At 45.1% G+C, this 13079-nt stretch overlaps 1 protein-coding gene across 1 annotated transcript in view; it reads left to right on the top strand.

Annotated features, from left to right (window-relative positions):
* sh2d3ca (SH2 domain containing 3Ca) overlaps positions 1 to 13079 on the top strand; it is a 62213-nt gene that overhangs the window by 43645 nt on the left and 5489 nt on the right. The window contains exons 5-10 of the mRNA XM_077019057.1: positions 6163 to 6291; positions 7582 to 8009; positions 9060 to 9184; positions 9488 to 9963; positions 10745 to 10860; positions 12190 to 12361. Coding sequence (XP_076875172.1) covers positions 6163 to 6291; positions 7582 to 8009; positions 9060 to 9184; positions 9488 to 9963; positions 10745 to 10860; positions 12190 to 12361 — 1446 coding nt within the window. The remainder of the gene's footprint in view (positions 1 to 6162; positions 6292 to 7581; positions 8010 to 9059; positions 9185 to 9487; positions 9964 to 10744; positions 10861 to 12189; positions 12362 to 13079) is intronic.

Consider the following 13079-nt stretch of genomic DNA (forward strand, 5'->3'; position numbering starts at 1 on the left):
AAATCTTACAAGGACTTGTTAAAGAACTAAATGCAACTAAGATAGCATCAATTTTTTTTGTCATAAAGTATTAAATGGCCTTTTTGTGATTTCTTCATTGACACAATTATTCAACCCCTTTACGACTACCACTCCTAAGAACAGAGGTTCATTCCAGTGTTTTCCATCAGGTATTGAAAACATCTGTGGATGTCAACGAGCAGCAGTCAAGCATGATAAGCACCAATTAGGCAGATTTAAAAGGACTGTGATACTCAGCTCCTTCTAGACATCTACTGGTGTGTTTCCAAGCATGGTGAAGGCAAGAGAATGGTCCCAGAAGACAAGAGAAGAGGTTATTGCTCTTCACAAGAATGGCAAAGGATATAAAAAGATTGCGAAGTTGTTAAATATTCCAAGAGACACTATCGGAAGTATCATTCGCAAGTTCAAGTTAAAGGGCACAGTGGAAACGTTACCTGGTCGTGGCAGAAAGAAGATCCTGACCGCGACTGCTGTGCGCTACCTGAAGCGTAATGTGGAGAAAAATCCCCGCGTGACTGCTAAGGAACTGAAAAAAGACCTGTCAGATGTGGGCACTGAAGTTTCAGCTCAGACAATAAGGCGCGCACTGCATAACGAAGACCTCCATGCCAGAATGCCCAGACGCACCCCCTTGCTGACTCCAAAGAACAAGAAAAGTCGACTGCAGTATGCCAAAATTCATGTGGACAAGCCACAAAGGTTTTGGAACAGGTTTTGGAAACTAAATTAGAACTGTTTGGGACAATGGACCAGCGCTATGTTTGGAGAAGGAAGAACCAGGCTTATGAACAAAAGAACACCTTGCCTACTGTAAAGCATGGCGGGGGGTCAATTATGCTTTGGGGCTGTTTTGCTTCTAATGGTACAGGAAAGCTTCAACGTGTGCAGGGTACCATGAATTCCCTTCAGTACCAGGAGGAAAATGTGATGGAGTCAGTCACAAACCTGCGGCTTGGGAGACGTTGGACCTTCCAACAGGACAATGATCCGAAGCACACATCCAAGTCCACTAGAGCATGGTTGAACATGAAAGGCTGGAACATTCTAGAGTGGCCATCGCAATCACCAGACTTAAATCCAATTGAGAACCTCTGGTGGGACCTAAAGAAGGCAGTTGCAGTGCGCAAGCCTAAGAATGTGACTGAACTGGAGGCTTTTGCCCATGAAGAATGGGCTAAGATACCCATAGGTCGCTGCAAGACACTTGTGTCAAGCTATGCTTCACGCTTGAAAGCTGTCATAACTGGAAAAGGATGTTGTACTAAGTACTAAAAAATAATGTCACTAGGGGGTTGAATAAAACTGATAATGATGTGAGCACAGTAAAGACATTTGTGGTTATTCCATCATAAATATTATGTTATGTTTGTCTAATTTATAAGTGCCTCTTTGATATAATTGTAAATAAGATGACTGAAATGATCAAAATCAATGTCAAACTGGCCAAAACACTTTATTTCAGTGGGGGTTGAATAAATTTGATCACAACTGTATATCTACAGTACTATGCTTACCTTACATGCTTGTGTGTGTGTGTGTGTGTGTGTGTGTGTGTGTGTGTGTGTGTGTGTGTGTGTGTGTGTGTGTGTGTGTGTCACTCACTCTCTGTCCCTACACAGCTTACCCAATCTGTGCTTTAGATACATGTTTTATCTGGATAAAATATCTACTAAAGATTTGTAGAATGACAAAAACCATCACTTTAACCTTCACTTAAAATTTCCACTATAGATCTGTAGAAAACAAAACAACACAAAGGATCACGTCTCAATTCCCAATGAACTGGCATTTGTCTCTTTTTTCTCCTCTCCTGTTCTCTTATATCCTCTTCTCTCCTCTCCTCTTCTCGTCTATCCTGAGCAGTTGCAGAATAAAGTATTTTCTATGCTCTCGTTAAAAATGGACCAGCAGGTAAAAAAAAAAAAACAGGTCAGGTATTGTGAAATGGGCCCTAACTCCCTCTAAACTGTCTCATATGGAGCTGGTGTTCAGCACTAAGGCAGCCTGCTTCTCCCCATGGTCCTAAAGGAAGACCTGTATTGGAAATTGGAGTGTCCACTCCACACCGAAAGCCAATTACTCCAGTATGAGATTACAGAGGGCTCTGCTGAGAATGCCTGTTGTCTCTTTCCCCTGGAGGCACACAGGCAAAACCAATAACTTCACACACTTGACCCTGCTGCTCTTTCACACACACTGCACAGCCACACACAGGCCTGCACACTCTCAGAGAGTTAATCAAATATGAGTGGAGACTGTCACAATTCAGCTCTATCTCCTATAGCCATGTCTCTTGTATGAAGTGCAAGACAGAGAATGACACACAGAGAGTGAGATACACAGAGAGAGACAGAGACAGAGAGAGAGACACACACAGAAAGAGAGAAAGAGAGAGAGAGAGAGAGAGAGAGAGAGTTAACAGTGATGCACCACATTACTGTAGTTCATATTACATCTGTATGTACACTCACCGGCCACTTTATTAGGTACACATTGCTAGTACCGGGTTGGACCCCCTTTGGCCTTCAGAACTACCTTAATCCTTTGTGGCATAGTTTCAACAAGGTACTGGAAACATTTCTCAGAGAGTCTGGTCCATATTGACATGATAGCATCACGCAGTTGCTGCAGATTTGTCGGCTGCACATCTATGATGCAAATCTCCCGTTCCACCACATCCCAAAGGTGCTCTATTGGATTGAGATCTGGTGACTGTGGAGGCCATTTGAGTACAGTGAACTCATTGTTGTGTTCAAGAAACCAGTCTGAGATTATTCGCGCTTTATGACATGGCGCGTTATCCTGCTAGAAGTAGCAATCAGAAGATGGGTACACTGTGGTCATAAAGGGATGGACATGGTCAGCAACAATACTCAGGTAGGCTGTGTCATTGACATAATGCTCAATTGGTACTAATAGGCCCAAAGTGTGGCAAGAAAATGTTTCCCACACCATTGCACTAGCACCACCAGCCTGAACCATTAATACAAGGCAGGATGGATCCATGCTTTCATCTTGTTGACGTTAGATTCTAACCCTACCATCTGAATGTCGCAGCAGAAATCAAGACTTCATCAGACCAGGCAACATTTTTCCAATCTTCTATTGTCCAATTTTGGTGAGCCTGTGCAAATTGTGGCCTCAGTTTTCTGTTCTTAGCTGAAAGGAGTGGCACCCTGTGTGGTCTTGTGCTGCTGTAGCCCATCCACCTCAAGGTTCTATGTGTTGTGTGTTCAGAGATGCTCTTCTGCATGCCTCGGTTGTAACAACTGGTTATTTGAATTACTGTTGCCGTTCTATCAGCTCAAACCAGTCTGACCAATCTCCTCTGACCTCTGACATCAACAAGGCATTTGCACCCACAGAACTGCCGCTCAATGGATATTTTCTCTTTTTCTGACCATTCTCTGTAAACCGTAGAGATGGTTGTGCATGAAAATCCCAGTAGATCAGCAGTTTCTGAAATACTCAGACCAGTCCATCCGGCACCTACAAACATGCCACGTTCAAAATCACTTAAATCACATTTTTTTCACCATTCTGATGCTTGGTTTGAATTGCTGCAGATCGTCTTGGCCATGTCTACATGCCTAAATGCATTGAGTTGCTACCATGTGATTTTTTCTGATTCGACATTTGCATTAATGAGCAGTTGGACAGGGGGACCTAATAAAGTGGCCGGTGAGTGTATATGCACACTCATACAAACACACAAACTCCAGGATACACACACACACACACACACACACACACACACACATCCTAGCACACTCATACAAACACATAAACCCCAACACATACATATAAACATACACATCCCAGCACACTCATACAAACACATACACCCCAGCACATACATATAAACATACACATCCCAGCACACTCATACAAACACATACACCTCAGCACATACATATAAACATACACATCCCAGCACACTCATACAAACACATACACCTCAGCACATACATATAAACATACACACCCAAGCACACTCATACAAACACATATACCCCAACACATACATATAAACATACACATCCCAGCACACTCATACAAACACATACACCCCAGCACATACATATAAACATACACACCCCAGCACACTCATACAAACACATAGACCTCAGCACATACATATAAACATACACACCCAAGCACACTCATACAAACACATAAACCCCAACACATACATATAAACATACACATCCCAGCACACTCATACAAACACATACACCCCAGCACATACATATAAACATACACATCCCAGCACACTCATACAAACACATACACCTCAGCACATACATATAAACATACACATCCCAGCACACTCATACAAACACATACACCTCAGCACATACATATAAACATACACACCCAAGCACACTCATACAAACACATAAACCCCAACACATACATATAAACATACACATCCCAGCACACTCATACAAACACATACACCCCAGCACATACATATAAACATACACACCCCAGCACACTCATACAAACACATAGACCTCAGCACATACATATAAACATACACACCCAAGCACACTCATACAAACACATAAACCCCAACACATACATATAAACATACACATCCCAGCACACTCATACAAACACATACACCCCAGCACATACATATAAACATACACACCCCAGCACACTCATACAAACACATACACCGCAGCACATATATATAAACATACACACCCCAGCACACTCATACAAACACGTACACCGCAGCACATACATATAAACATACACACCCCAACACATACATATAAACATACACACCCCAGCACACTCATACAAACACATAGACCCCAGCACATACATATAAACATACACACCCCAGCTCACACAATTCCAAGTTTCTCCGGTCTCATGTGTTCTCAGTCATCCACACGGTATGTTTATCTACGTCATTGCAATGTGACCTCAGTATCTCCCCATGACCCCTTTGTCTGTTTCAATCAAATGTCATGACCTCAGGCTGACACACACACACACACACACACACACACACACACACACACACACACTATGACTGAATGACTCTCATAGTACACTCCACTGCACCCACACAGCATCCATCGTCTCTAGATGCCAGACTCTTCCCGGAGTTTTCCGGGAGTCTTCTGGGATCATTACCTGGAACATCCAAAAACTGCAAGGAGATTTTAAAATTAAATGAATTTTGAGTTTTTCTTTGGATACATATATGCCTGTGTATCTGGACACAGGGAAGTGTTTGAGCTATGTGTGTGTCCTTGAGGGCTGATGTCTAGAGCGAGGTTAGAGCTGTGCAGAAGAGCAGAAGTTATTTAAAGAGATGAGACAGGGGAGATATACCCGTGCTGTATTTAGAGATATGATAGTGGAGATATACCCGTGCTGTATTTAGAGATATGATAGTGGAGATATACCCGTGCTGTATTTAGAGATATGATAGGGGAGATATACCCGTGCTGTATTTAGAGATATGATAGTGGAGATATACCCGTGCTGTATTTAGAGATATGATAGGGGAGATATACCCGTGCTGTATTTAGAGATATGATAGGGGAGATATACCCGTGCTGTATTTAGAGATATGATAGTGGAGATATACCCGTGCTGTATTTAGAGATATGATAGTGGAGATATACCCGTGCTGTATTTAGAGATATGATAGTGGAGATATACCCGTGCTGTATTTAGAGATATGATAGTGGAGATATACCCGTGCTGTATTTAGAGATATGATAGTGGAGATATACCCGTGCTGTATTTAGAGATATGATAGTGGAGATATACCCGTGCTGTATTTAGAGATATGATAGTGGAAATATACCCGTGCTGTATTTAGAGATATGATAGTGGAGATATACCTGTGCTGTATTTAGAGATATGATAGTGGAAATATACCCGTGCTGTATTTAGAGATATGATAGTGGAGATATACCCGTGCTGTATTTAGAGATATGATAGTGGAGATATACCCGTGCTGTGATGAATAACTGTATGACTCTGCACTTACTTGGTAAATATGTTCTGATCTGAACAATTCTGCTGCTTCACACTGAGGGTCTTTCAGGAGCAGTGTGGGTGTTTTATAAGGAGTAACTCAGTACATGTGTCTGTGTGTGTCTCCAGTTCTCAAAGGAGAAGTACCTGCTGGAGTCTCCCCCAGAGAAGCTGCGTAAGGAGCTGGAGGAAGAGCTGAAACTCAGCAGCAGTGACATGCGGAGCCATGGCTGGTACCATGGTCGCATCCCACGAGAGGTGTGTGTGTGTGTGTGTGTGTGTGTGTGTGTGTGTGTGTGTGTGTGTGTGTGTGTGTGTGTGTTTGTATGCATGTGTGTTTGGGCATATGTGGGTGTGTGTGTGAATCTAGACATATAATCTCAATGTTTATTTGTGTGATAATCACAGAATTAAGGACAAGAGTTGTCACTGTGGTACATGCATGCTTGTGGGCTCAAATGCTTGTGTAGTAGCGCTGGACTAGCGAGTTACACCATCACATCACTATCGACAAGTATAGTGATACCGTGTGTGTGTGTGTGTGTGTGTGTGTGTGTGTGTGCGTGTGTGTGTGTGTGAGTGTGTGTGTGTGTGTGTCCTCGTTAGTGTTGCGCACTCTCACAGCTGCCCACTGTCTGTTGTGTGACTTCAGCCATCTGTGTGTTAGCATAGTGCAGCTAGAGCACACAGGAAATGTCCATACACTGCCCATTACAGTGTACAGCAGTCACCATGGCGATGAACCTAGCAGGCCACCCCTGTGGGACAGTGCTGTGCTGGTGGAGCCATCTGCTGGTAGCTGCACTGTAGGGCAGCACTGAATATACTGTGTGGAGATGAAGCACACAGTTTTTAGACAGTATATTTGTGTTAGTGGTGACAGGGAGGGAGATGCCAGAGTTACACAGTGTTGAGCATCAAGGCAAACACCCTAACCCTAACACCATAATACCCCAACCCTAACACCCTAACACTGTAAACCTAACACATTAACACCCTAACCTTAACACCATAACACTCTAACCGTAACACCCTAACCCTAACACCATAATACCCCAACCCTAACACCCTAACACTGTACACCTAACACCATAACACCCTAACAAAACACCCTTAAACCATAACCCTAACACCCTAACCCTAACACCATAATACCCCATCCCTAACAACCTAACACCCTAACACTGTAAACCTAACACATTAACACCCTAACCCTAACACCATAATACCCTAACACCCTAACCCTAACACCATAACACTCTAACCGTAACACCCTAACACCCTAAACTTAACACCATAACCCTACTACCATAACATCCTAACGTAACATCCTTACAACTTAACACCAACACTCCAACCTAACACCCTAACCCTAATACCAATGTGTGTGCTTTAAATAGGAAGACCATGCTAGTTTCCAATGATGTTGTGTGTTGTGTGTGTGTGTGTGTGTGTGTGTGTGTGTATGTGTGTGTGTGTGTGTGTATGTGTGTGTGTGTGTGTATGTGTGTGTGTGTGTGTGTGTGTGTGTGTGTGTGTGTGGAGCAGGTGTCGGAGACACTGGTCCTGCGCAGTGGTGATTTCCTGGTGCGGGACTCTCTGGCCTCGGCTGGTGAATACGTGATCACGTGTTGCTGGCAGCAGGAGGTGGTCCACTGCCGTGTGAGTGAGGTGGTGTCGAAGGGCAGCTCGTCCCGGCCGCGCTACGCCCTGGAGAGTGAGACCTTTGACTCGGTGCCCACGTTGGTCCGGCACCACGCCGGCACGGGTCGGCCCGTCTGCCCACGCACCGGCGCCCAGCTGCTGTGCCCCGTGAACCGCACGCTGCCACTCCGTTACCTGGAGGCCACCTTCTCCCTGGGCTACGGGCGCTCGGCCGCCATGCAATCTCCCTCCAGCCAGCGGGGGGCGCACATCAAGAGACGCAGTGTCACCATGACAGACGGGCTTACAACAGAGAAGATCATCCCTCACAGGTAACACTGCCATAAAGGATGATGATGATGATGATGATGATGATGATGATGATGATGATGATGAAAAAACTGTTAACGAGTCTGAAGGAATATTCCATGACGTCCATGTGTAGGATATGTTCAATCACTATGAACACTCACCTGAATGGACACTCACATCACCAAAATTTTCCAAGCAACCCCACAAATCTTCCCACTCAAGTGGAACTATGAATAATTCACACATCATTTAATCTAGATTGACTCCTGCTGGTCTTACTACATCTGCTTTCAACATTGTGCAGGAGCATCAATAAATCTGATGTTAACTCAGTGCTGGTTCATCTTCACTGTAGACAACGTCAGCCAGTTTCAGTTCTGTTACTGGGTTCCTCATTATGGAATCCTCAGACTTCTGCGTTTTAGTGAATAAGAATCCAAACCAGGCAGGTAATGTAGGACAGCAACGGAGGAATTCAGTCTAGATAATTTGATTGGATGGAACCTAACAACACATCGAGAGAAGAGATCTGTGTGTTTGTGTGACCCCTCTCTAATTGTCTCTAATTCATTGGTTGACACCTTTTCTCTACAATGATTGTTTAGCACTTCAGCTCTCAGTATGCCCTGGTTATGATGAACCATCAAGGAACACTGAACATAGAACCATCACTAGTTCACTGAACCACCACTGAACACTGAACAACCACTGAACATTGAATCACCACTGAACACTGAAAACTGAACCACCACTGAACACTGAACAACCACTGAACATTGAATCACCACTGAACACTGAAAACTGAACCACCATTGAACATTGAACCACCACTGAACACATATTATGCAGACACATATTATGATGGACGGTTTTTATCCATTCACTCCAAACTAGAACCAGCACTGCTGCAGGAGGAGTGTTTGCGTTAGCTGTCACTTTGACCTGTAAACGCTCTGTCTGTGTAACCCGGAAGAAGTCTGTGGGGGGAGGTTCTGCTGTGTTTAAAAATGTGTGTGCGTGTGTGCGTGCGTGTGTGTGCGTGCGTGTGTGTGTGGGTTTCCTCTGTGCAGTCCGTCCACAGTTCACCATAAAGATGTCATGCGGAACTGTGCTCTCAGTATGGACCAGATACAAGAGTTCCGGTGCCCACTGTCCCCTGTAGGAGAGACGCCCCTCTCACCCGCCTATAGCTCTGGTAAGCACACACACATGAACTCACACATGTACACACACACAGCTGGGCCCTTATGTATCTCCAGTTTACAGACATTGCACATCTTATTAGATAAAAAATAGATTTCGATTCAGTATTGAATCATATTGATGAAGTAATTAGCAACTGATTCACTTTCTCTATTCTGCCTTCCATCTTTCTCACATCCTTTCTCTCCCAATCCCCCTCTCTTTCTCTCTCTCTCTGTTTTTGTCTCTTTCACTCTGTCTCTCTCTCTCTCTCTCATTCTGTCTGTCTCTATGTTATCTCTGGCAATGTCTATAGTTTCCCGTCACAGACATGGTTCTGGTGGGCGTATCCTAGCTGTGATCCCACCTTCCCCAGTGATGCGCCGGTCCAGCGAGCCCCATCTCTCCCCTTCCTCCTCCAATAACAACCTCCCCTGCTCAGACACACCCCCCAGCGCCCCCAGCAACCCTTCAGATGGCACAGAGGGGGGGGGCAACTACTGCGAGCTCCGCCCCAGCCAGCCCCCAACCCCGCCTTCTAAAAGCTATGTGGAGAGACTGAGAGCGGAGGAGAGTGGCACCCCGGGGTCCTCGCCTGCGGACGGGGGCGACGGCTTCGCCCTGCCCCTGGTGGAGACCTCCTCCTGGTTTAAACCAGGCAGCTACCAGTCAGCTCTGCTCCCTGTGGAGAACAAGCCCCTGGAGATGGGCGTGCTGAAGAAGGTGAAGGAGTTGCTGGCAGAGGTGGACCCAAACGCTGCAGCCAAGCATATCACCAAGGTTGACTGCATGGTAAGTTTCCACTGCAACCCACCCAGGCAGTGACTTTCAAATGAGTGTCATTAGATATGTTCAAGAGCACTGAGGTCCCACACAAGACTCTTGGAGCTCACTGGGTGTGGATTATAGAACTATAAATATGAACTGGCCAATGGAGGATGGGTTCCCTTTTGATTCTGGGTCCTCCCAAGGTTTCTTCCTAATCCACACGGGGAGTTTTTCCTTGACACTGTCACCCCTTACTTTTTCATTAGGGATCTGGACCCATGTGTTTGTAAAGCACTGTATAAATAAATTTTACTTTGACTTTGGCAGGGCAGTGCACACACTCCCAAATGATACCTGATTCCAACAGGGTATGCCTACTGGTCCTGAGTACTGGGCCTGTGTACTGATCCTGTGTACTGGTCTTGAATACTGATCCTGTGTGCTGGTCCTTTATACTCGACCTGTGTACTAGTCCTGTGGAGTGGTCTTGTGTACCATACGTTGATACATACATAGGACTCTATTATCTGGAACCATATAGTGCATTGTATATGGCCCACAGGGGCTGTCACATGACTTGTGGCCCAGAACTGATTGGTAGAGGCAGGGATCAGTGAACACAACCCTTTTCTCAGACTTCATTTGTCAGGTCTGCTCCAGCTAGACAGATTCCAGACCGTCCTCTCTGTTTCACTGCTTCACACTGTCGTGATTTGATAAGACCTGAATTCAAGAGTAATTAAATATCTTTAATTGTGAGTGTGAATAGAATGTATTGCTCTGGTAACCGTGTGGCCATCTGCAGGTTGCTAGGATACTGGGCGTTACCAAGGAGATGCAGAAGATGATGGGAGTGGGCTCAGGGCTAGAATTGCTGACTTTACCTCACGGACATCAGCTGAGATTGGACCTGCTTGAGAGGTGACACACACACACACACACACACACACACACACACACACACACACTCACACACACACACACACACACACACACACACACACACACACACACACACACATAAAACCACCACATATAATGTAAAGACAACCATATATAACACTTTCATAATATAACGTATAAACACACCCATTGGCTTCCAGTGTTAGTATTCAACACACACACAGGTTCATGTACAGTGGCAAGGCATACTTCATGTCTTCATGTCTTCTGAAACACACTTACCCTTTTCATCCATATTCACACACAAATTCACAGGCACACTCATACACAGAGCTATCTTCATCATCTGTATGCTCCACACACACAAACACACACACATCCTCTCTTTTCAGCAGTCTCCTTCATAACTTTGTGCCAGGGAGAACGTTCTAGAAGCACAACTGTGAACTGACCCAATGGCCATCTGTGCCACTTACCCATTTCACCGTACACCTGCTAACGTCCTCGAGCGAGAGAGGCTCTGCTAGATGGAAAGGGCTGCAGCTTTACTCAGACCCAATTTTCTTCAGCTGCCACACACACTTATACCTACCTACACACACACACAAACACACACACACACACACACACACACATAACTACCCACACACACACATACCTACACACACACATACCCACACACACTTATACCTACCTACACACACACAAACACACACACACATACCTACCCACACACACACACATAACTACCCACACACACACATACCTACACACACACACTTATACCTACCTATACACACACAAACATACCTACCCACACACACACATAACTACCCACACACACACATATCTACACACATACACTTTTACCTACCTATACACACAGACACACACACACACACAAACACACACAAACACACACACATACCTACCCACACACACACATACCTACACACACACATACCCACACACACACTTATACCTACCTACACACACACAAACACACACACACATACCTACCCACACACACACATACCTACCCACACACACACACACACATAACTACCCACACACACACATACCTACACACACACACTTATACCTACCTATACACACACAAACATACCTACCCACACACACACATAACTACCCACACACACACATATCTACACACATACACTTATACCTACCTATACACACACACACACACACACACACACACACACACACACACACACACACACACACACACAAATTCAGCAGTGTTCTCTGCTACTTTCTCTGTCTCTCCCTAAACATATAACTCGTATACTCTGTCTCTCCACACGACCTCTACTGCCCAACCAGGTTCTACACTATGTCCATAATGATGGCTGTGGACCTGCTGGGCTGCACAGGCAGCACGGAGGAGCGAGCAGCACTGCTGCACAAGACCATCCAGCTGGCTGCCGAGCTGAAGAGCACCATGGGAAATATGTTTGGCTTCGCTGCCATCATGAGAACCCTGGAGCTCCCACAGGTAGGTGATGGGGGAGAGAGACAGACAGAGAGAGAAAGGGAGAGAGGGAGAGAGAGAGAGAGAGAGAGAGAGAGAGAGAGAGAGAGAGAGAGAGAGAGAGTTAGAGTTAAGGGGGAAGAGAGGGAGGAAGGGAGGGAGAGAGAGGGGGAGGGGGGTTAAATAAAATGTAATAGTATACTTGCATATCAAAAACATTATCCTTTAGCACATCTCGATGCTAAATATATAGCAAAACATCACCAGATGAGAGACTCTGTTGATATATAATCTTATTCTGTTGATATATAACAGGTTGTAACAAGTGTAGCTAACGTGGGTGGTGTGTTTGTCGGATCTCCAGGTCATAGCAGGTGTAGCTAACGCGGGTGGTGTGTTTGTCAGATCTCCAGGTTGTAGCAGGTGTAGCTAACGCGGGTGGTGTGTTTCTCAGATCTCCAGGTTGCAGCAGGTGTAGCTACCATGGATGGTGTGTTTCTCAGATCTCCAGGTTGTAGCAGGTGTAGGTAATGTGGGTGGTGTTCTTGTCAGATCAAATCAAATCAAATTTATTTGTATAGCGCTTTTCACAACACATGTCACAAAGCAGCTTTACAATCTTTACAGGATTTACAAGGTTAGCAATCGTATGGGTCCAAATCCCAGATCTCCAGGTTTTAGCGGCCAAAGCTAACATGGGTGGTGTGTTTGTCAGATCTCCAGGTTGTAGCAGGCGTAGCTA

Source organism: Brachyhypopomus gauderio, chromosome 10 (assembly GCF_052324685.1).
Source record: "Brachyhypopomus gauderio isolate BG-103 chromosome 10, BGAUD_0.2, whole genome shotgun sequence".
NCBI classification, from domain to species: Eukaryota; Metazoa; Chordata; class Actinopteri; order Gymnotiformes; family Hypopomidae; genus Brachyhypopomus; species Brachyhypopomus gauderio.